This window comes from Pogona vitticeps, chromosome 7 (genome assembly GCF_051106095.1).
Source record: "Pogona vitticeps strain Pit_001003342236 chromosome 7, PviZW2.1, whole genome shotgun sequence".
NCBI classification, from domain to species: Eukaryota; Metazoa; Chordata; class Lepidosauria; order Squamata; family Agamidae; genus Pogona; species Pogona vitticeps.
In genome coordinates this window covers 1,546,694-1,569,367 of record NC_135789.1, presented here as the reverse complement: position 1 = coordinate 1,569,367, position 22,674 = coordinate 1,546,694, and the positions used below count along the sequence as shown (strand labels likewise).

General features: G+C 57.5%; 1 protein-coding gene across 7 annotated transcripts in view; it reads left to right on the top strand.

Annotated features, from left to right (window-relative positions):
• UBR4 (ubiquitin protein ligase E3 component n-recognin 4) overlaps positions 1 to 22,674 on the top strand; it is a 69,847-nt gene that overhangs the window by 5,747 nt on the left and 41,426 nt on the right. For 3 of the 7 annotated variants that reach the window (XM_072977477.2, XM_072977480.2, XM_072977478.2), the window contains exons 9-47: positions 153 to 277; positions 837 to 896; positions 1,013 to 1,203; positions 2,130 to 2,229; positions 2,382 to 2,564; positions 2,687 to 2,801; positions 2,980 to 3,167; positions 3,790 to 3,949; positions 4,458 to 4,546; positions 5,130 to 5,299; positions 6,048 to 6,330; positions 6,889 to 7,021; positions 7,237 to 7,316; positions 7,726 to 7,854; positions 8,204 to 8,386; positions 8,669 to 8,791; positions 9,373 to 9,602; positions 9,757 to 9,881; positions 10,091 to 10,188; positions 10,599 to 10,756; positions 11,415 to 11,624; positions 12,156 to 12,257; positions 12,843 to 12,943; positions 13,698 to 13,896; positions 14,332 to 14,520; positions 14,760 to 14,823; positions 15,218 to 15,409; positions 16,095 to 16,165; positions 16,415 to 16,562; positions 17,046 to 17,273; positions 17,412 to 17,582; positions 17,991 to 18,173; positions 18,812 to 18,970; positions 19,314 to 19,466; positions 19,854 to 20,081; positions 20,221 to 20,378; positions 20,571 to 20,742; positions 21,130 to 21,346; positions 22,489 to 22,652. In XM_072977477.2, the coding sequence (XP_072833578.2) occupies positions 153 to 277; positions 837 to 896; positions 1,013 to 1,203; positions 2,130 to 2,229; positions 2,382 to 2,564; positions 2,687 to 2,801; positions 2,980 to 3,167; positions 3,790 to 3,949; positions 4,458 to 4,546; positions 5,130 to 5,299; positions 6,048 to 6,330; positions 6,889 to 7,021; positions 7,237 to 7,316; positions 7,726 to 7,854; positions 8,204 to 8,386; positions 8,669 to 8,791; positions 9,373 to 9,602; positions 9,757 to 9,881; positions 10,091 to 10,188; positions 10,599 to 10,756; positions 11,415 to 11,624; positions 12,156 to 12,257; positions 12,843 to 12,943; positions 13,698 to 13,896; positions 14,332 to 14,520; positions 14,760 to 14,823; positions 15,218 to 15,409; positions 16,095 to 16,165; positions 16,415 to 16,562; positions 17,046 to 17,273; positions 17,412 to 17,582; positions 17,991 to 18,173; positions 18,812 to 18,970; positions 19,314 to 19,466; positions 19,854 to 20,081; positions 20,221 to 20,378; positions 20,571 to 20,742; positions 21,130 to 21,346; positions 22,489 to 22,652 (6,032 nt within the window). The remainder of the gene's footprint in view (positions 1 to 152; positions 278 to 836; positions 897 to 1,012; positions 1,204 to 2,129; positions 2,230 to 2,381; positions 2,565 to 2,686; positions 2,802 to 2,979; positions 3,168 to 3,789; positions 3,950 to 4,457; positions 4,547 to 5,129; positions 5,300 to 6,047; positions 6,331 to 6,888; positions 7,022 to 7,236; positions 7,317 to 7,725; positions 7,855 to 8,203; positions 8,387 to 8,668; positions 8,792 to 9,372; positions 9,603 to 9,756; positions 9,882 to 10,090; positions 10,189 to 10,598; positions 10,757 to 11,414; positions 11,625 to 12,155; positions 12,258 to 12,842; positions 12,944 to 13,697; positions 13,897 to 14,331; positions 14,521 to 14,759; positions 14,824 to 15,217; positions 15,410 to 16,094; positions 16,166 to 16,414; positions 16,563 to 17,045; positions 17,274 to 17,411; positions 17,583 to 17,990; positions 18,174 to 18,811; positions 18,971 to 19,313; positions 19,467 to 19,853; positions 20,082 to 20,220; positions 20,379 to 20,570; positions 20,743 to 21,129; positions 21,347 to 22,488; positions 22,653 to 22,674) is intronic. The other 4 variants (XM_072977482.2, XM_072977479.2, XM_072977481.2 and 1 more) reach the window with 3 other exon arrangements.

Here is a 22,674-nt window from a genome sequence, read left to right as displayed (position 1 = left end):
AAGTCCTGGTGCTCAGCACGGGGCTCCCTCCTCCTCCTCCTCCAAAGATGGACTCGCCCCCCCCCTTCCCAGCTTGTGGCCGTCTTACTGAGCCACGTCTGGTTATTGCTGGGCGAGGCCCCACCTCATGCCGAGATCCTCCCTTTCCTTAGGGGTGAGCGTGGCGACCTGCATGGCCATCCTCCACGTGGGCACCACCCAGCAAGTCCGCACGGGGTCCACAAGCTCAAAAGAGGAGGACTACGAAAATGACGCCGCCACCATTGTCCAGAAATGCGTAAGCCGGCTGAACAGGGTTGGGGGGAGGGAGGGAGTTATATTGCTTTAGGGAGGTGGTGGCGGTGGAAGGAAGCGTGTTGAATATGCAGAGGCCCCAGCCTCGCTTGTGCAGGCATGTGACCCACGTTAAAAGCAACAGAGATGCTCGTTCCTCCATGTTTTTGCTCATCCTCATTGAGAGATAGATGAATGAGCTTGGTTTGGTGCCAAATGTTTGGGCATGGTCCCTGGAAGCCTGTGCTAGACAAAACCTGTCGGTCTGTAAGGTGCCACAGAACGCTTTATGGTTTTCACTGCAACAGACATCCCCCTCCCTGCAGATCAGTCCTATTTATGCCCCCCCCCCCGGGCCTCCAGCGAGCTGCTGTTTCCCACAGTCTGGGGAGGCAGCTCCATCAGAGAGGAGAGAAAGTACAAGGGGTATGCGTCGCCCTCCGAGTTTTTATGACTTTGTGAGCTCTAAAACCCATTTTTTCCTCTAACATTCACACCAGGCTTGAGGGGGAGCTTTTTCGCACTCATTTCTGAGGAGAAAACCTTTATGTTTCTCTTCACAGCTTGAAATTTATGATATGATCGGCCAAGCCATCAGCAACTCACGCCGTGCGGGGGGAGAGGTAAGAACATCCCACCCCCTTTGAAAAACTAGTTTATCTTATACAGGTTTGCCATACAGGCAACTACGTAGAAGCAAACTTTGTCTCTGTATGATGTGTGTCTTTTTTCCCCATAGCACTACCAGAACTTCCAGCTGCTCGGGGCCTGGTGCCTGCTGAACAGCTTGTTCCTCATCTTGAACCTCAGCCCCACAGCCCTGGCCGACAAGGGGAAAGAGAAGGACCCCCTGGCAGCGCTTCGGGTGCGAGACATAATTGCCCGCTCCAAAGAGGGAGTGGGGTCCCCCAAACTGGGACCGGGGAAAGGGTAAGCGTTGGTGGAGGGTGTGTGTGTGTTCTCCCTTGCTTCCCTTGGTCTTTGGCCTGGCCTTCAGCTGATCAAAGCAGTAGAATCCTCGGGAGGTAGAATATGAAGGAAGGACTGTACCGCAGAGTGGGTGGCTCTACCAGTTCTGAGCGCAGGCTGGGGAGGTTTTGAAAGGCCTCTGTGTACAGACTCTTTTTTTCTCTATGAATCTAAGAGAGGGTGGGTGACTTAGGGTCGTTCCCATTAGCCAGGGCCAGCCTTACCCATGGGAAAGGAAAGATCTGGGCAGCGACAGGCGGGCCACCTGGATCCAGAGTGTCAAAGACAGGTGATGTGGCCCATCCTTTCACTCCACTAATTTCTCGCGTTCCGGTTTGGTAGTCGTGGTAGGATTTTAGCGCCAGGGAATACTCAGTAATTGGGCTTTTAAAGCTGGTTGGCAGAGCCCATACTCTGTGCGGGCCGTCCGTGGTGTTGCCCTTTGGAAGGAATGGGAAGCAAGAGTCTTCTCTGCCCAGCACCCTGGCAGCACAGGGCTTGGTGGGTGCCGAGGGTGCTGAAAGCCAGAAGGGTCTGACCCAGCCGGTCGCTCTGTTCCAGTCCTCCAAAATTCTGCCTTGGTCCCCTCGTGGTCCTCATCGCAGTCCCTTCAGCGTTGGTCAGCGTTTGTCTCTCTGTGACGCAGAGAAGCCACCTGGGGTTCACGGCGGAGGGATCCCACCTGGGGGGGGAGCTTATTTTTGCTCCCTGGATGGTGGAGTCACTGTCCTGGCTCTCGTTCAAGTTTTATTGGGCTGAGCCACGATTAAAAACATTTCGGATTAAAAAGCGTGGTCTCCACTCCCGGTGCATGGGAACGGAACGGAGGGAGCGGTTTAGAGCTAGTCACAACAGAGATAACGTCTCCTCTTGCCCATTTTCCGCAGGCATCAAGGTTTTGGAGTGCTATCCGTGGTGCTGGCCAACCACGCCATCAAGCTCCTCGCCTCCCTTTTCCAAGACCTGCAAGTGGAGGCACTTCACAAGGTGAGCGTGCAGAGTCCGTCCTTTTAAGGGGAGGGCCTCACAACATGAATCTGGGCTTTTTCCTCGCCCGCGCCGTCACCTGTGCGCGCGCGTGGAGCCTGCGGAGGTTCACAACCGTAAGGGAGGTCTCTTTTTATTTCTTTCCCACCAAGAAACAAACGGGCGGCAGTAACTCAGCTTCTGGTCTCGTTCTTCAGGGGTGGGAGACGGATGGCCCCCCGGCAGTGCTCAGCGTCATGGCCCAGAGCACTTCAATCCAGCGGATCCAGCGGCTGATCGAATCCGTCCCCCTCACGAACCTGCTCCTCACCCTGTTGTCCACCTCATACCGGAAGGTGAGCCAGCGGGGCGGTGGATCGATCTCGCCCGCCATGCTTTGGAGTGAAAGTGCCGGCGGGTGGAGCTGACTCGGCCTTATTTTGATTTTTGCCCCTTTCGTCTTCCCTTTCTCGGCCAGGCCTGCGTCCTGCAGCGACAGCGCAAGGGGTCCATGAGCAGCGACGTGAGCGCCTCCACCGACTCCAACACGTACTACGAGGACGATTTCAGCAGCACGGAGGACAGCAGCCAGGGTGGGTGTCAGGAGGGAGTTCCGGTGGCTCCGTTTAACGTCTTCGATGCAGAAGATCCGATCCCAATTCGAGAGAGAGATCTATAGCTTTTCCTATTCCTTGTGCAGTCCTTTTAAAACACCCTTAAATACGCCTCTTTCTCTCTCTCTTTCTCTCTCTCTCTTTCTGTCTTTTAAAGATGATGACAGCGAGCCCATCCTTGGGCAGTGGTTTGAGGAGACCATCTCTCCGAGCAAAGAGAAGGCGGCCCCTCCCCCTCCCCCGCCCCCTCCCCCCTTGGAGAGCTCCCCGAGAGTGAAGAGCCCCAACAAGCAGGCCGGCGGGGAGAACGGGAACATCCTGGCCAGTCGCAAAGACCCGGAACTGGTGGGTGTTTTGGGGGACACGTTTTTGCCTGATCTGGATTTTTGTTCCACATGGTGGCCTCGTGGGGCTCGAGAAGGCGACCCACAGTACGGGTGTCCTGTGGCAGAGTTTGTAAAAAAAAATTGGTTCAATTCCTTTGGCTGCACCGTGGAAGTTGCAGGGGTCTGCAGAGGAGATGAGCCTCACGTTCCCCAGATAGGCCACCCCTTTCTCATCCACTGGCCCTTTAAGGTCTCTTCTACTCAAGCTGAGACGTTAGCGGTAGAAAAAATAAAAATGTTTCATTCCTTAGCAGTTGGGAAACAGCAAGCTAACAATGCTGCTGAGTTTGACAGACATAAAGGAAAGCGATAGGAGCTCTCGGCAGAGAGGCAGGGCTGTCTTTGAAATCAGAGGTGGAAGGAATGATTGATTAATGCAGGATAGAGTGCCCATCTCCCCCCCCCCAAGCCCAAATACGGGGAACATTCCTGTTAAGCAGAGACTTGCATTTTGGAGGAGAGACGGTTCAGAGTGGGATTTCTTCAGCTCTTCCGAGAGGGGCAGCTTCTCTTCCCCCTCGCTCACCCCCGTTTTCGAATCGCTCACCCGTCTCTCCCTTTCCGCTGTGCCTCCCTCCTAGTTCTTAAGCCTGGCGTCCAACATCCTCAACTTTGTGACTTCCTCCATGCTGGATTCGAGGAACAACTTCATCCGGAACTACCTGAGCGTTTCCCTCACCGAGCACCACATGGCCACCCTGGCCAGCATCATCAAAGAAGTGGACAAAGAGGGCCTCAAAGGTGAGGGGCCTGTGTTTTGAGCCTGGCGCGCCATCGAGCCCCGGGGGCATCAGAAAGGGATCTCCCGATTTCCTTTTGGTCTTCTTTGGATCGCCTTTTCCCAGAGCCGAGGGCGTGAGGTGGGGTGAAGCCGAGACACTTTCCAGGCAGACGGTCCCGAGTTCAGGTCTTGGGAGACCGAGTTGAAAGTTCCCAGAAGACAGCAGGGCCGAGCAAGGGGCCCTGCCCTGAGGAGGTGGAACATTGGCTTGGGAGGAGCCCTGTCTTGCATTTTCTGGTCCAGACTACATGCGGACAAGGTGCCTTCGGGGCCTGCCCTACCGTCAGGTGGCGTGAGGCAGTTTCCCCATTTGGCAGAGACACTGGAAGGCCGCAGGGGCAGAACAGGGATAAACAAGGGGCTTCCTCCAAGATTTCTCCCTCCCAAGATGTTTTTCCCTTTGGCTCTGCTGAATGTCTTTTGTAATCCTGGCCTTATCTTTTCCCCCCCTCTCCAATTGGCTTGCAGGCACCTCGGAGGAGGAAGAGTTTGCGGCCGCTCTGTATCACTTCAACCACTCGTTGGTGACGTCTGATCTCCAGTCCCCGACTTTGCAGGTGAGTCTCTCGGGGGGTCTGCTGGCGGGTGTCCCCAGAAATAAAAATTAAAGTATTGTAGCAACAAACCTGCTCTTCTAAAAGGCAAGCTTGGCCTTTTAGAAAGTGGATAGGCCTGAGGTGCAGAGATTTGAGTTGTAACGGGAGTCTTTTATGGCAGGCGCTTCCTTTGGGGCAGGCCTCCGGGCTTCATGGAGAAGTAACCTTTTGCCTTCTTTCCAATGTTCTCACTCCCTACCTGTGGGGTTAGTGGTGGCTGGAGCTTCAGGAAGATGATTGCTATAGCATCTTAAAGGTCAAAGGTTGCCCATGTGTCGAGGAGGCAAAACAGCCTTTGGTGTCTTTATCTGCAGTCTCTCTGTTTTGGATGTGGTGATCAAAAGTTCAGTGGAGTAGGAAGGGAAGTGGCAGAGGAGAAAGAATCCGCCCAGTTGTCTCGGCCAGACTGAGTTTTTAAACAGCAGGCTCATGCTGTCCCTTCTGGTTAGTGACGTGCCCTCCGATCAGAGGTCCGGTGTGTGCCGTTTTGGTTCGTTGTGCCTGTGGTGTTGTGCTTGACCCCCCCCCTTTGCTCTTTTCCCAGAACACGCTCCTGCAGCAGCTGGGGGTGGCCCCTTTCTCGGACGGCCCCTGGCCCCTCTACATCCACTCCCAGAGCCTCTCCGTGCTTTCCCGGCTCCTCCTCCTCTGGCAGCACAAGGCCAGCCTCCAGCGGGACCCTGACGTGCCCGAATGCCTGAAAGTCTGGGAGAGGTGAGGCCCTGCGGGTTCGGCCTGGGAGGAGCCACCGGGTGGCCTGCCCCACTCCAGGCTGATGATTGGCATCTTTCGGAGAATCTCTTCTGGCTGAGAAGCTGCTTGGGAGAATTTGTGCCGTCTCCTCCTCCAGGGTTGGGGCAAAGGAGCAGCCGGTGGCCTCGTGGCTCCCCATAAATCCCTCGATAGATATATATATATTTAACATATCTCGAGTGGTGCATGGTGTCTTCTGAAGAGAGATCTGATTTCTTCACCTCCTCCTCTCTCATCGTAACTTTTCTCTCTTAGGCCCAAGTAGCCAGATGTTTTGTTTTGCTTTTAAAAAGTCTTTTCTGGCCCCAAATTAAGCTCCAGTGGGAAAAATGTGCATTTAAAGAGCAAATCTTGCCTGTCCCCTCCTCCCTATTTCTGGACGCCTTTTGGTGAGAGAGCGTGGCTTAATTTTGTGCGAGGCCGCAAACGGGGGGTGAGAATGGCCCCAGGATGACTGCCAGGCCGTCGCGGCCCTCTTTGAGAGCTGGAAATCGGTGCTTACCAGTCTAGGGCATCTTAAATCGAAGAATTGGGGAATAAGAAAGAACGACGACTCCAGCCACTGGGCTGTCGGGGACGTTTAAAGCACCCCTTGATCGGTGGTCCTCTTAAGTTTCTTTATAAAAATCATCTCTAGGGTGGGGGGAGTCTGCTGCCCTCTCACCCCCATGCCTTTTTCCTCTCTCTTCCCCTCCCGTGGTGCTGGCAGGTTTGTGGGCACCCTGAAGCAGAGCGCCTTGCAGGGGACCCTCCCCGGAGACACCGAGGACCTGAACGTCGAGCACCTGCAGCTGCTGCTGCTGATCTTCCACAGCTTCTCTGAGAAAGGCCGGCGGTCCGTCTTGACCCTCTGCGTCCGGACCGTCCTGGAACTGACGGCCAACCTGGACTCCCAGCTCGGCTGCGTCCCGCTCCTCCTCGCCCGCCTCCTCCTGGTCTTCGACTACCTGCTCCACCAGTATTCGAAGGTCCCCATGTATCTCTTTGAGCAGGTAGGGCCTGGGCAAGCCGGCGCTGGAGCCTGAATATGTATTTCTTTTATGTTTAGTATTTTCAAGCAGTGGGTAAATGAATCAGTGGGGACTGATCTTGCAGATTGGGTGGGTGGGGGCTTGCAGTACACCAGGGCGAGGGAAGGGTAGCTCTCTTTTTGGGCTGCAAACGACCGTTCCCACCGTCCTTTGCAGCTGTCCTTTACACCTCGCCCTGGTGTACAGTAGGAGCCCCCCCCTCAATCCGTGGGATCAGTATTCCTTGAGTCACACAATCCGCTGGGTGGGCTTTGTGTCCCTTCTAGTCAGCGCCATTAAATAAGCCGAGCCTCTCTTTCCTGGTGCGTCTGTGAATTTTTTGCCTATGTGGTCTATTCTAAGATTGCGAAACCTCCGTTCCTCCATGCCTTGCCAGAGTTCTCCCGAGAGACCATGTGGGGCAGCCGTTCTGCCCACTTCAGGGGTGTCAACGGAGAGGGGTGATTCTGCTTTCTCTCTTGCATGGGCCCCGGGTTGACGGGCTTCCTTCTTTCGCCTCCTCCCCCCCTTTTCCCGCAGGTGCAGTACAACCTGCTGACTCCACCCATTGTCAGGGCCGGCGGGTCCCAGGAAGGGGGCCGGCGCCCCTCAGCGCCCCTGTACCATGGCTTCAAGGAAGTGGAAGAAAACTGGGCCAAGCATTGCGCCTCAGGTAGGAGCGAAACAACATTAGCAACCCGGGGGGGGGGGGGGGGGAGAGAACCCTCGTGTCGTTGGGCACCTCCCAGGGATGGGAAAAGCGCAATACGCGCGTGATGGTGTCCTCCAGTCTTGCCTCGTGAGGTTCTCGTCAGGGTCCTTCTGACGGTCAGTCTCTTTGCTCTGGGTCTTTGCTCTTTGTGAACTGCCTGCCTTTCCCTTCCCCAGACGCAGCCCCTCAGCCCCGATTCTATTGCATCCTCTCGCCAGAAGCCTCCGAAGACGACCCGAACCGCTTGGATAACACGGTATGGAAAACCCTCTCCCCTTCCCCTGGTCCCCCAGGACTTCAGCTTGGCTTCGTGGGAGGAGGAGGAGGAGGCGATCATCCAGGGCTCCTCAGCAGAGGGTTTTCTCACCAGGAAAGGACCGCGGCTGATCGTGCCCTAGGCTCTGGGCATTGGTCAAGAACGCTCGTTCCGCCCAGGCTGTGAAGGTTTTGGGCCGCTGTGTTCTGGAAAGCAGTCCTTGGTGCCCCTGGGAAACCATCCACCACCTGGAGGGGAGGGTGCTCACCTGGCACATGGAAAGCCTCTGGTTTAGCCTCCCCCCCAGCATCATCTCCGGCTGAAAGGGTCGGGATTGGGGCTGAGCTGGGAAGGGTGTCCAAGCTGGCAAAATGGCCCAAGCTCCCTTTTTCTCCCCCCCCCCCCAAAGGTGTGTGAGGTCTTATTCTCAAAGGCCAGCAAATACGACGACCTCTATTCGGCCCTCACCTCCCTCTTGGCGGCCGGCTCGCAGTTCGACACCCTCCGCAGGAAGGAGAACAAGAACGTCACAGCGCTGGTAGGCGGGTCTCCCCCTCCCGCACCCCTTCCGCTCAGTTGTCCGCCTGGGCCAGCACAGCCCCCATTTAGGGGCGGGTTCTGGGCCTCTTCTCATCAGCCACAGGCCTCTAGGCTGAGCCTTCCAGCTTTTGGAGGGGTTGGGGTTAGATCAAGGTCAGGCATCTGATCCCCTCCAGATGTTTTTGGGCTGTGCCTCCCAACAGTCCTGCCCTCAAGCTAGGGGGAGGGCGGGAGTGGAAGCCCCCCCCCCCCTGAATGGTTCACTTTGGGCCTGGGCAGCCCTCTGGCCCGGCTCCTCTCTCCGGCCTGCGGACGAACCTTTCCTTCCTTGCTTGCTTCCCTCCCAGGAGGCCTGTGCGCTTCAGTATTACTTCCTGATCCTCTGGCGGATCCTGGGCCTCCTGCCGCCCTCCAAGAGGTACATGAACCAGCTGGCCACGAACAGCCCCGAGATGAGCGAGTGGGACATCCTCCACACCCTGCGCTGGTCTTCCCGCCTGCGCATCCCCTCTTACGTCACCTGGATCAAGGTACCTGGAAATGTTGCCTCCGGCTGGCTTTGCCCAGTATTTGGGATCCGGACAAATTGGGGTTCAGACCCTGGAACGGGAGTGAACCATTGCGTCTCTTCCGTGTGGCTGGAATGATGATGGAGGAGGCAGCGGGGTGTGAACAGTTCCCTCCAGGATGCGTGCATGCGTGTGTGCGTCCCTCTCTTGAGAGATCCACCTTCAGTGTCGTGAACCCTGTGGTGGCTTACCTGTTCTCTCACACGCTCCGCCTCCTTGTCTTTTGCCCCGGCTTTTGTTTAGGATCACCTCGTCAAGCAGGGCATGAAATCCGAACACGCGGCTTCTCTGGTGGAGCTGACCTTGGCCAAGTGCAGCTCCGTGAAGTATGATGTGGAAATCGCCGAGGAATATTTTGCTAGGCAGGTATGTGGACAGCCCGCGGAATCGGCTGCCTTGGCCCATTGGGGGAATTGCTTTTCCTTGCGGGCCCTCCTTCTTGGAATTCAGGGCAGCATCTGAAGGCGTAAATGGCGTTGCTCTTGCAAATACTTTGGGAGGCAAATAGAATAAGAACCGTAGATTGCCACAATAAAGTATAAAAATGGTCTAAGTGGGCGAGGGAGCAGAGCAGAGCTTCCTCAAAAATGTCCAGACAGACAGGAAGGAGGTCAGCTTCAACGCCACGCCGCAAACATGGTGGTGTCTGTACCTGTTGAACTCGTACAGACGGTTAGCCACTGGGGCTCTCCCTGTCATGTGTGTGTAAGAGGGGGGGTTGAGAGAATGATGTGAACCCCTTGGACTTCATGTAGGGCCCCAGAAGTTCCCTTGCAAGTGTGTTTTCCACTTGCTGTGCCCAGTTCCCTTCTTCCCCAATCCAGTCTGCGTCCCCTCTCGCTCACGAAGGGGTCCAGAATTCGGGGCCTCTTGGGAGGGAGGTTGGGGCTGGCAGGTGAGCGGAACCCCAGCCACTGCCACGGGCACACTCTCTCCCCCCCCACAAGATCTCTGCTTTCTCCGGGGTCGACTGCACCACCATCCTGAAGCTGCACGAGATCCCCAGCTTGCAGTCCATCTACACCCTGGACGCGGCCATTTCCAAAGTCCAGGTCTCCCTCGACGAGCACTTCTCCAAGCTGGCGGCCGAGACCGACCCCCACCGGTCGTCTGAGATCACCAAGAACCTGCTTCCGGCCACCCTGCAGCTGATTGACACCTATGCCACCTTCACCAGGTCAGTGGCGCCCTCCCTCCCTCCCTTCCCCCCCTCCCTCCCTTAAAAAGCTCCCGTCTTGGATCCCCGCAGGACAGCATCTTCTTCGGCGGGGGGCGAGGGGGAGATGCAACTGGTTTTCTGGGGTGTGTGAGCTCTCCTCTCCTCGGCGTAGGTCTTACCTGCTCCAGAGCCTCGCCGAGGAAGGCTCTCCCGACAACAAGCCGACGGAAGAGAAGCTTCGGGGCTACGCCGCTGTCCTCGCCATCGGCTCCGGCCGGTGCAAGTCCAACACCCTAGGTAAGAAAACCGGCCGTCCCGCCCCCTCCGTGGGGGCCGCTTTTGTGCCAGAGGTGGCCTCCCTGGCCCGCGGAACAAGGCAGGCGGGTCGGACTGACATCTCACTGGGGAGGGGCTTTGCCCCTTTGTAAAGGGGACGTCCTGTGTTTGGGTTCTTGCATTATGAGCGCATTCTGAGGGTCCTCCTCTCTTCCTCCCCCTCGGTGCAGGACCGACCCTTGTCCAGAACTTGCCCTCCGCTGTTGAATCTTTGTGCGAATCTTGGAACAACATCCATACCAACGAATTCCCAAACATCGGCTCATGGGTGAGCCTGCATTTTTATTTCTCTAGCCACAACGGCAGATTGTTACCGGATCGTGGCCCACGTTTGGCAGCTTTTCCTGCCTGTCTTACCCCTCTTTCCCCGCTCCGTCGCTCCTCTGCAGTCCCTTCCTTTGTCCGCAAGGGGGCAGGCTCTCCTCTCGAGCCCTCCTTCCCCATGGATTGCTAGTGGGAGCTGCGCTCCGTCCACACCCAGAGAGCACCAGGTGGGAGGGGGCTGGTTTACTGATGGGTTGGGCCTGCCTCTTCCTCCTGCTAGTTCGTTTTCATCAAAGCGTGCTTTGTGAGCTTTGTGGGTTGCAAATCAATGCTGTGCGCAAGGAAGTACATCCACCCCCTGTTTCTTCCACCCCCTCAAAGCGTGACTGTTTGGGTTTTTTTTATGCCTTCCAGCGCAACGCCTTTGCCAACGACACGATCCCAGCGGAGAGCTACATCAGCGCGGTGCAGGCGGCCCACCTCGGCACCCTCTGCAGCCAGAGCCTGCCTCTCGCGGCTTCCTTAAAGCGCACCCTCCTCTCTTTGGTCAGGCTCACCGGGGACCTCGTGGTGTAAGTCACCGGCCTCATAAAAGCCCCGGAGCCCCTTTCCCTTGGCACCTATTTGCGCCTTCTGTTGCCTCTTTCAAAAAGTCTCTCGCCGCCTTCTGCGGAGTCAAGCTGGACCCGTACCGTCGACTCGGAATTGGGGAAGCCTGTGGCTCTTCAGGGTTTTAGGACTTTTCCCTGCCCAACTTGTAGGGAGAGGCTGGTCATTTTGGACTCAGGACCTTGAGTCTGCAAGGGAAGGACTCCATTAGGGAGCTGTGGGCTTTCTTCCCCCTGCCCCCCCTCCCCAAATAAACAGAACTCCCCGTGCCCGTGATTGTGAACGGAAGGCCGATTGAAACACAAGAGGGCCGGAGGCTGCAGGGGGCTCGCTCAGCCTCTTGTGAGAATGGCTGGAGAGCTTGGTGGTGGAGGCCTCTGGCTGGGGAACCAGAGGTTGGGAGTTTGAATTCCCAGGCTGGGAGTTTGAATCCCATATTGATCCCTCCCCAACGGGGGCCGGGGCTCCGTGATCCATGAGGTCCCTTCCGGGTCTGCCCTTCCAAGGTTGTTCACCTCGCGCCATACTGTGCCATGGGGCGGCCGATCTCGTCTGGGCCATCTCTAGATAGAGCCGAGCTCCCCCCCCCCGCTCACCACCCGCCTGCTTTTCTTCCTCCAGTTGGTCGGAGGAGCTGAACCCGCCCCAGGTGATCCGCACCCTGCTGCCCCTCCTCCTGGAGACCAGCACGGAGAGCGTGGCGGAGATCAGCAGCAACTCCCTGGAGCGGGTCCTGGGGCCCGCAGAGTCGGATGAGTTCCTGTCGCGCGTCTACGAGAAGCTGATCATGGGCTGTTACAACATCCTGGCCAACCACTCCGACCCCAACAGGTTTGGCCCCCCACCCCCCCATCCCCATCCCCACCCCCACGTGGCTTTCACGGGCTCGCCAAGGACCCTGCAGGATAACGCCCTGTGTGCCCTTTGGGGTGGCCTTGCAGAGCCTGACCCCCCCCCCCCGGTCTCAACCCCTTGGGCTCCTGCCAAGCCAGGCCCTTGGTTTGCTTGCCCCCCCGCCCAGGATCGCCTGTTCTGGCTGTCCCTGGTGGCTCCCTGCCCCCCCCCCAGGACCTGGCTGGGTTCTTCCCTGGCCCCGCCTGGGGACCCCGAGGGTTCCCTGACGGTCTCCCCCTCCCAGCTTCTGATGAAACCCGAGGAGAGCCCCAAATGAAAACCAGACTCTTGATTTTCCTTTTCACCCTGCTGGGCCCCTGGGGTTGTTGCTCCTTTTTTTATTAAAGGAGGTGGGGAGTCTCAGGGTGTTTAAAAAAAAAAACAATTTGCCTGTTAAGATTCAGCCTGCCTTGGGGAAAGTTTATTTCTCTGTGGTGGGAGAAAAAAAAACCATGTTTATATTTTTAGTGGCCTGGATGAAGCCATTTTGGAAGAGTGTCTGCAGCATTTGGAGAAGCAGCTGGAAAGCAGCCAGGCCCGGAAATCCATGGAAGAGTTTTTCTCCGAGAGGTGAGATACCATTCTTTTCCTCGTAATGACGTTGCACTGTTACCGTTTTCTGGTTGTGGGTTTTGTTTTGTTTTGTTTTGTTTTAAAGAACTTTTCCCTCAGAAGAGCGTGGAGTTGATGAGACTCCAGTATAGGAGTTGTTTCACTGGGGGGGGGGGGGGACATGGACTGGTTTTCGTTCCCTCATCATACTTTTTTTTTTTTTTGGTGGGGGTAAAAATCCCAGTGGGAGTAACACCCCTGTTGAAGCCTCAAGGATGTGATCCTGTAAAAGAAGGCTCTCTTCTCCCCCCCCCACCTGGCAATGGGTCACTTTCTAGATCTTAACAGGGATGGTACCATCAGGGCCCCTTCCACACCCGCAGGCCAGCGAGGCTAGGGTTAGGTGGGGCAGGGCGGGGGTGGATGTCTGTCAGGAAAGCGTAGGGGGGGCAGAGCAAGACAGGCAGATGGATGGTCCAGGAGAGAGAATGGTCCGTGGGCGCTCCTCTGCCGCCTCTGGCCCCAGAGGGAGCCGCCCCAGTCCGCCCAGCACAAGGGCCGGCCCCGTCTGACATTTCCCCTCTGATGCTGCTTTCCAACTAGTGGGGAACTGGTCCAGATCATGATGGCCACGGCGAACGAGAACCTGTCGGCCAAGTTCTGCAACCGAGTCCTGAAGTTCTTCACCAAGCTCTTCCAGCTGAGTGAGTAGGCCGCCTCCCTCTTTCACCTGTGGCTCCAGTTTCCCGGGGTCACGACATTCACCGTTTTGATGTCAGCTTTCCATCCTGCCCGTCTTCTGCGTTGGAGGGGCCGATTTTGTACTGGGGGCTCTGCCGTGTGGTAAAATTGGAGGCAGAGGGACAATGGGGCTGGATCCTTGGCCCCAGGGCCCTCCCCCCTTTTCCCTTCCGGGCAGGGTCATCTCTCAAGGCTCAGATTGAAACAGACAAGCATTTACTTGTGCCGGCCCTGAAGAGCATCCTCCTTGAGCGTGTTTGGTGGGTTCTCTTCCCCTCTGGGCTGTGTCGTAGCTCTCTCCAGCTGTGTTTTGATTCCAGCTCTGGAAAGTTCCCCACTGAGCTATACAGGGGTGAGGGAGCTGCCTTTTAGCAACATCTGGAGGGCCCCACTGAGCTGTCCATGGGACGTCCTTGGTCTGCAAACCCCCACGCCCCTCCCAGGCAGTCACTGGTGGGAGCGATTGTCTGATATTTGGAGGCCTACGTGTGCTTAGATTCTTAATAAACTGATGTTCTGCCATCTTAAAAAAATCCTCATTCCCTTAGTAGGGTAGCAAGAAAGGGCAACTGGGGGGGGGGTAAGCCACATCTGTCTCTTCTAAATAACACACCCCTGCCCCGGTAAACTCTGCTGCCTGCCTGCCTGGTTGGCTAGGAGTTGGCTGGTCTCCTCTCCTCTGCATCGCACCCTTCTCCCTTTTTCTGCCCCCTCCAGCGGAGAAGAGCCCAAACCCCAGCCTCTTACGCCTGTGCGGCTCCTTGGCCCAGCTGGCCTGCATGGAGCCGGCCCGCCTCCAGGCCTGGCTGACCCGCATGACCACCTCCCCTCCCAAAGAGACGGACCAGCTGGAGGTGGTGCAGGAGAACCGGCAGCTGCTCCAGCTGCTGACCACCTACATCGTCCGGGAGAACAGGTGGGTGGCTGGCCCCGTCCGTGGCTCCGGTGGGCTTGTGAGGAAAGGGCCTAACGGTCCGTTAGGAGGGGCTCTCCTGGCCGAGGGAAGCCCGCCTGGCCCCTTCCCTGTTACCCTCACACCAGCAGGAAGAGCCCTTCTCAATGCAGGTGGGCCTCGAACCTCTAGGCTGGGTTGTTTCTTTATTTTTGGAATATGTATAGATCATGTGCGTTTTGGCCCTCGCAATCTGCCTCTCGTGGCCCCCGTTGCTCCTGAAAGAAAATTTATATCCTCAAGAAGCAACGATTCTGTGTGGAGGAGCTGGGGGGCAAGGGAAGTGTTTTTCTCCACTCTTGGTTGGATCGGAGTGGCCCGGAGCATTGGCTGGTGCCCCATATGGTGGGGAAAAACGGGGCCCAATCCGCGCTGAGTACCTTTCTCTTTCCCCTCCAGCCAAGTCGGCGAAGGCGCCTGCCTGGTCCTCCTGAGCACCTTGATCCCGATGGCCACGGAGATGCTGGCCAACGGGGATGGGGCCGGCTTCCCCGAGCTCATGGTGGTCATGGCCACCCTGGCCAGCGCCGGGCAAGGGGCCGGGCACCTCCAGCTTCACAGCGCGGCCCTTGATTGGCTGGGGAGATGGTAAGCGTGGGTTGCAGGAACGTTGGCAAACTGGGGAGGCTTTCCCTCCCCCTTGGGGAGGCACGAGGAGGGCGGGTTCTCCAGACTATTTGACTCCCAGCGGCTCCTGACCGGGGGGGGGGGGAAGACAGGAGAAGGAAGAGGCAGAACGCCCAGGCCATCATGGTTCTTCCCTGTCAGGTGCCCAAGTTTTTATTTTATTTTTTGAAAGAAAGCCGTCCTTTCTTGTCCCCTCCCAGCAAAAAATACTTATCTCAGAAGAATGTGATTGAGAAGATGAACGCCAACGTCATGCATGGGAAGGTAAGGTGGGAGGCGATCCCTTTGGTGAGGGCAAGCGAGGCTCCCTTCCCTGGTGACTTTTCCAATCTGTGGGGCAGAGCTGGAGAAGGGAAGGGGGGGGGAGCCGGTCCCCTCCCGGGCCTGATCTGTGTGGCGGGTCCGCCAGGCTTTCGTTTCACCTCTTGCGTGGGTTAAATCATGGCTCCAGGCAATGTCTGGTCCCTGACTGCCCCATTACGTGAGGCTGCAGCCCCCCCCCCAAAGGACGGGCTCGAGCAGATTTTGAAGGTGGGGTGGGTGTCTCAGGCTGGAGAGAGAGGGGTCCGGGGGGGGGGGGGAGGCGCAGCTTTTGTGCCAAGGGTGGGTCTTTTCCGAGCACTAATAAAGTGGGTGAGTGGCTTTTTGTCTCTTGCAGCACGTGACCGTCCTGGAGTGTACGTGCCACATCGTCTCCTACCTGGCCGATGTCACCAACGCCCTGAGCCAGGCGGGGGGGCAGGGGGCCAGCCACCTCTCAGTGGATGGAGAGGAGCGGGCCATCGAGGTGGACTCGGACTGGGTGGAGGAGCTGGCGGTGGAGGACGAAGATTCGCAGGCGGAGGATTCGGTGGGTGACCTGGGGAGGGGGGCAGCGTCACAGAGGAGGCTGATAAGAGGCTAAGCCCTAGAGTCCTGAAGGCGTGGAGTTGGAAGGGGGGCTAGCAGGAATGGGTGGGTGGGGTTTCAACTTCCTGCCTCTTTTGCTTTTCCAGGATGAGCAGAGGGAGGCCTTTTGTCTCTGGCAGCAAGAGGTCTCACCCTTTTTTCATCTGGTCTCACCGGCAGACCTGCTTTGTTCACTAAGGAATGGTGTCAAATGGCCTTAGGTTGCCGTTTCAGGAGATTTTTTTTAAAAAAAATATCTGTGGTAGAGCAAATTCTGATGTCTTGACATCCTTGAATTTAAAATGAAAAAAATATTTGTAGCTGATTTGTACGAAATTGGCTGCTTGACAGTTTGGCACAGCCCTTAGCTCTCGCCAAACTGGCAATGGTGGCAACCCTGTATTTGTAATGTGCCCTTTTGGGACTGTTTGGGGCGGGGTGGCTGATTGGATGGAATGGTGCCGCCTTTAAAAACCAGTGGAAGGTCTGTTTCGAACCAAGAAGGGCCAATGTGCTGGTGGTGCTGCGGTTCCCCCAAGCAGAACTTGCATTATTTGCTCAACTGGAGAGCGAGATTTCTGTGGCTTTCGGGATAAAAGACTCTCCTTTCTCTCTCCCTCCCTCCCTCCCTCTGTGTGGTTTGGCAGGATGAAGACTCGCTTTGCAACAAGCTCTGTACGTTTACCATCACCCAGAAGGAGTTCATGAACCAACACTGGTGAGTCGTATTTCTGCCTCTAAACCTACACAGGCACCCTCTTCCTCGCTGGTGTCCTGGCGCCGGCCAGCATGCCGGTTCTCCTCCTCGCAAGCTGGCCTTGGAGCTGTCTACCACCCCAAGTCTGGGTCTCTCCCAGCAAAGGGGCCGGACGCGGTGATCCATGGGCTCCCTTCTGGCTCTGCGGTTCTGAGAGGGTGCCAGTCAGAGGTCGCCTCGCAGACATGCTCCCCTCCCTTCTCTTCGCAGGTACCACTGCCACACCTGCAAGATGGTGGACGGCGTGGGCGTCTGCACTGTCTGCGCCAAGGTCTGCCACAAAGATCACGAGATTTCCTACGCAAAGTACGGCTCCTTCTTTTGCGACTGCGGCGCCAAGGAAGACGGGAGCTGCCTGGTACGAGGGCCTCGGGTGTCTTCTCTCGGGGAAGGGAGGCGCCTCTGTACGGCCAACTCCCTGCGAGGGTTCTTGGGCGGGCAGGCGGCGGCTGCGTCTTTGCCATGGGTCAGGCGTTAGCGCCCCCGAGAGGCAGCATCTGATCCGCGTCAACAGGCACAAGGCATAGCATTGCAACGTCCATATGCAGCCGTGTTTCCCAAGGTGCTCTTGGACTATAACTCCCAGAAGCCATCCCCACCAAGATTTCTGGGCATTGTCGTCCAGGAATGCCCGGGACCCCCAAGGTTGGGAAGCGCTGATGGTACCGCCTTGGACTGATGAGCCCGAGGGGACAGGTCGTTCAGCCTGATCCAACCCTCCAGGGTGGTGAGAATTGGAGAGGGAGAGACCGAGCAAGACTCCCACCTCCTTCGCTCCTCGGAGGGAGGGCATGCAGGTTGGAAAGGAGCTGACCCCACCACACACTTTGCCCGTCTCCAGGCCTTGGTGAAGCGGACCCCCAGCAGCGGCATGAGCTCCACCCTGAAGGAATCGGCCTTCCAGAGCGAGCCCCGCGTGCCCGAGAGCGTCGCCCGCCACGCCAGCACCTCCCCCACCGACAAGCCCAAGGTCTCCATCAGTGACGGGCGAGGGCCGGACGAGGAGAAGCCCAAGAAGCGCAGCCTGTGCCGGAATGTGGAAGGATGCCGGGAGCAGCTGCAGTCCCAGGTGGGTTGGGAATAACTCGCTCCCCCCTCCTCCCCTCGTCCTGGACGAGGCCTCGCCCGATCTCGGTTCGGACACCGGACGGGCAGGGCCTGGGTGGCTCCGTGGCTGAGGCTCATTGCCTTTCCCTCCTTGCTGTAGGCCAGCTTCTCCTTCGCCCCCTTGGTGCTGGACATGCTGAACTTCCTCATGGAAGCCATCCAGACCCACTTCCAGCAGGCCTCGGCCATGGGCAGCAGCCGCCGGGCCCAGCAGGCCCTCCACGAGCTGCACACGGTGGACAAGACGGTGGACATGACCGACCAGCTGATGGTAAGCGCAACAGGCTTCCCTGCTCCTTCATGGGTCAGCAGGCAGCCGAGGAGGAGGAGGAGGCGGCCACGGACGGGTGTATCTTGAAAGCTGGCAGGGAAGCCGACAGAGGAACCGTGACACCCCTGATTGCGTTCATTAGGTTTGGATTCCCCTTGTATTCCGTGTCCATCTCACCTTTCCTCTCTCAAGCCTCCTTCCTCCTCACGACTGCCACTGCCTTTTAAGAGAGGCCCGAAGTCCCCCGATAACTTTCATGAGTGAACTGGGACACTGGATCCCAAGTCTCTTCTCCTAGATGGGCAGATCGGGACAGCACTCTTGAGTCTTGAAAACCTTCTGAGTGGTGTTTGTGTGAGACATTCTTTCCCCTTCTCTGCCCCCTCTGCCACCCCCACCCCCCTTCAGGTGCCGACTCTGGGCTCCCAAGAAGGCGCCTTTGAGAACGTCCGGATGAACTACAGCGGGGACCAAGGCCAGACCATCCGGCAGCTGATCAGCGCCCACGTCCTGCGGCGGGTGGCCATGTGCGTGCTCTCCTCCCCGCACGGGCGCCGCCAGCACCTGGCCGTCAGCCACGAGAAGGGCAAGGTGAGGCAGGAGGAACAGAAAGGGGAGGAGAAAGGAAACCACCTTCCCTCCTGGGCAGCCGTTCTTTCGCTTACAATCATTATTCTGATTTTTTTTTCTGCCCATGGGAGTAAAATTGTGGGAGTCGCCGCATCTCATTCGTGAAACACCCACCATGTCATAGGAGGCACACCACCAACTCAAAACAGGCATTTTGTCCCTCGGCCACAGCGGCGTCTGCAATTTCTCCTTGATGCATTACATGCTGCTTTTATGTGTTGAAGCACATACCTTCAGGATACAGAAGGGCCCCTATGTCCGCAGGATTGGAACCCTTGTCCGTGGTCAGAAAATATTAAAGCCATCATATGAAAAAGCCCACCCCAAAAAATGCATATTTCCATGTTGTAACTAACCAGAACTGGCCACTAGACAGAGCCAGAGACCATGTTATATTTAGGATTTGCTATGATCTGTGGTTTCCAGCATCTGCGGGGCGGGCGGGGTAGAAACTGATCCCCGGCAGATAAAGAGGTCCTGCGGTATTCCCATCTCTTTGACGTCTGCGGCCAAATGGGTTCTCTCTTTCATGGGAGAAGCGGTCACCGCCGGTGCTTCCCGGCCCCTGTGCGAGCCTCGTCTTTCCTCCTGTCCCCCAGATCACCGTCCTGCAGCTTTCAGCTCTGCTCAAGCAAGCCGACTCCAGCAAGCGCAAGCTGACCCTCACCCGCCTGGCCTCGGCCCCCGTCCCCTTCACCGTGCTGAGCCTCACAGGGAACCCCTGCAAGGAGGATTACTTGGCCGTGTGTGGGCTAAAGGTACGGAGGCGGCCTGCCCCTCGCCTTCTGTGCCGCTGGGGGATTTCGAGCAGCCACTTCCAGGGCTTTGCATGTAACAGATCGGCCTCGTGATCGCATTGGGGGGGGCGGGGAAGAGGGAGAAGACTGTCTCAGGCACCCCAGAGGGTGCCAGTGAGAGGATCCAGGAGGCCCAATGTAGTTCCCGCCTTCTGTCTGTCTGTCTGTCTGTCTGTCTGTCTGTCTGTCTGTCTGTCTGTCTCTCCCCCCATGTACAACTAAAGTGGTCAGGCCTCGCTTGCCGAATCCCCAGGGCCAGCTGGTGTTCATCCTTCTGTCTCTTTTCTTTCCTCCCTCTCCTCAGGACTGCCACGTCCTGACGTTTGGCAGCTCCGGATCCGTCTCTGACCACCTGGTGCTCCACCCCCAACTGGCCACAGGGAACTTCATCATCAAAGCCGTGTGGCTGCCAGGCTCGCAGACCGAGCTGGCCATCGTCACAGCAGACTTTGTGAAGGTGCAGCCGGGTCTTGGAGGGCAGGGCAGCCGTGGAGTGGGGCCCAGATCCCGACGCTTGGCCTTCCTCTGAGCTGGGCAGAACGCTCTGAACGCTCTGGCTTCCATCATCTTTGGGGGGCGGGTGTTCTGGCATGTTGGGTGGGGGGAAGGTTTTGATGGCGAGGGTCGCTAGCCCTGAATCCCTAAGAGATGGGGAACCTCTTTCTCTCCCAAGACCCCACGTGGTCTTGGCAAAGTTTTGGGGAGCAGGTTGAGACCCAGCACACAAGGGGTTGGGCCATCCCCCCCCCCGTGTGTTTTCTCTTAAAGCTCCCATGTCTGCATCCTCATTTGCCCCCCCGGCCCTACCCGAAATCGCTCACACCGCGTTGCTCTTCCCCGCCAGATCTATGACCTCTCAGTGGATGCCTTGAGCCCGACCTTCTACTTCCTTCTCCCGAGCTCCAAGATCCGGGACATCGCCTTCCTGTTCAACGAAGAAGGCAAGAACATTGTGGTCATCATGTCCTCCGCCGGCTACATCTACACGCAGCTGATGGAGGAGGCCAGCAGCGCCCAGCACGGGCCCTTCTACGTTACCAACGTCCTGGAGATCAGCCACGAGGACCTGAAGGTGAGGCGGCCGCTCCCTCCAGCCGGTTCAGCTTGAGGGAGAATAAACGGCGCGCAGAATGGGACCAGACGGCTCCCTTTCCCGGGCGCTTGGTGCGCGCGCACTTCCTTTCCCTCACTCTCTGCCTCGGTCCTTGCAGGACAGCAACGGGCAGGTGGCTGGGGGTGGCGTCTCCGTCTATTACTCCCACGTCCTCCAGATGCTGTTCTTCAGTTACTGCCAGGGCAGATCCTTCGCCGCCACTCTCAACCGAGCTTCCTTGGAGGTGATGCGCCTCTTCCCCATCAGCATCAAGAGGTGAGCCTGCGGTCTCTCCTCCCCCAAACCTTCCCCTGCCTGTCACCCGGATGCTCTCATGATCCCCGGTGGTGCAGAGCTTCAGAAGCGGCCGGTTTTGAAGCTCTACAACCCAGCTGGTCAGAGGGCCTCCAGGATGACTTTGAAAGTCTCGGGCCTGTGTCGCTGAACGCCTTCCCTGACTCCTTGTAGCTCCAACGGTGGCAGCAAGACCTCTCCTGCCCTCTGCCAGTGGTCCGAAGTCATGAACCACCCAGGGCTGGTGTGCTGTGTCCAGCAGACGACCGGCGTGCCTTTGGTCATGATGGTGAAGCCGGACACTTTCCTGATCCAGGAGATCAAAACCTTGCCAGCGAAAGCAAAGGTAAGGGCTCGGCAGAATCCCCTTCTTTGTGGAAACGCCCCCCCCACCTCCTGGGGTGTTGAGGAGGGTCCGGAATCCTTGCACACAGGAAGCCGATGAGAAAGAACCAGAACGCGAACAGGGTGGGATCCGTAGAAACCCGTCAGGATACGTAGATTGCAGAGAAGACACGTCACGTCAGCTCTCTGTCCGGCGCAGCACAGAACAAGCCGGGCGTCCTGAAGGTGGTCCCTGGGTTTTGGTTCATCTCAGCTCAGGAGATTTGACTCGAGGCTGACATGGGTAGCAGAGTGGGCTTTTCGTTTGGGGCGTTTTCGCGCCATGGAGACACAGAGGGAAGGGGGCTGGAAGTCGTCATGTTGGGCATTGTCCATTTCTGGGCTCCAGATCCAGGACATGGTGGCCATCCGCCACACGGCCTGCAACGAGCAGCAGCGGACGACCATGATCCTGCTGTGCGAGGACGGCAGCCTGAGGATCTACATGGCCAACGTGGAGAACACCTCGTACTGGCTCCAGCCCGCCCTGCAGCCCAGCAGCGCCATTGGCATCCTGAAGCCCGTCCGGAAGCGCAAAGCGGCCGCCATCAGTAAGTCGATGCAAGGTCAGGTTGCCTGGGCATGGGGGGGGTGGGCGTGCGTGCGGTCGTGCGTGGGTGCTCCTCTCCTGTCACATCGGGGTTGGGGGTGGTGCCCTTAACATGGCTCTAGTCTGGTGTAGTGGAGCGAGTGATGGTTTAGGACCCTGGAGGCCAGGGTTTGAATCCCTGCTCAGGCATGGAGCGGAACGGGTCAGGCCACTCCTCCGATACCTCCCTGGCCTTGAAAAAGGCCCTGTTCTGGCTCGCTAGAAGTCAGCTCCGGCTTGACAGCAAATGATGACAACAATAGAGTTGTGCTGTTGTCATTGTCAGCGTCGTTGTTTGAAAAAGGGGTGATCGAGTAAAGGCCATTTCATTCCTGTTATAACCCGTGAGGTCATCTTTCCGGTATCGAGGGACTCCTTCGATTGGGGTCTGCGGGTGTCATTTGTGATTTTAGGTGTATGAAATGTATGGTTATAGATATTTGGATAGAAATCAGATTGTTGTTATTATTTGGAGTGCTACAATAGGGACACGCACAAACACACGAGCTCCATCTGCGGGATTAGGATCTGCAGATTCACTGCCTGAAAATATTAAATAAAAAACCCTGAAAATACATCCGTCTCTGTATTGCGACTGAACTCCTGAATTCAAAAGATTGTTCAGTGGAGACTAGAAAGTTCCAGTCAGCTAGAAAGAAAGCCGGTTCGGGACGGAAGGGCCAGGAGGTGGGGAATTTCCCCACTGGCATTTGGCTGTCTTTGAGGCAGGAGGTCTCCACCGGGAGCCTTTTGGAAAAGGTGGGCAGTGGTTTAGAGAGGAGGGAAGGAGCTGCCTGGGGGCAGATTCTGAAGCGTAAGGTGCAAGGGCTGGCAGGGTCGGAGAGCGGAAGACCTTTCCCTGCCCCGTGGCTGCTCAAAGTGGGGCGCTTATCAGGTGAGGGAAGGCGGCCACCGTAATTGAGCACCCCAAACGCCACTCGGAGACACGAGGATTTCAGGTCAGAGCTCTGAGCGCTCGGTACTCGGAGCCCTCTGGGTGGGCTGTTCTCATCCCAGAAATAAAGGAGGAAACCAGGATCCTGCCACCACCACCACCACCCCCCGCCTGCCCATCGGTGCCCAAGCTCTCACGGGGCTTGTCTCCTCTCCCTCTTCCAGCCACCCGCACCTCCACCCAGGTGAACTTCCCCATTGACTTCTTCGAGCACAACCAGCAGCTGACCGACGTGGAGTTTGGGGGCAACGACCTCCTGCAGGTCTACAACGCTCAGCAGATCAAGCACCGGCTCAACTCCACTGGGATGTACGTGGCCAACACCAAGGTAAGTGGGCCGCGAGAGGTGG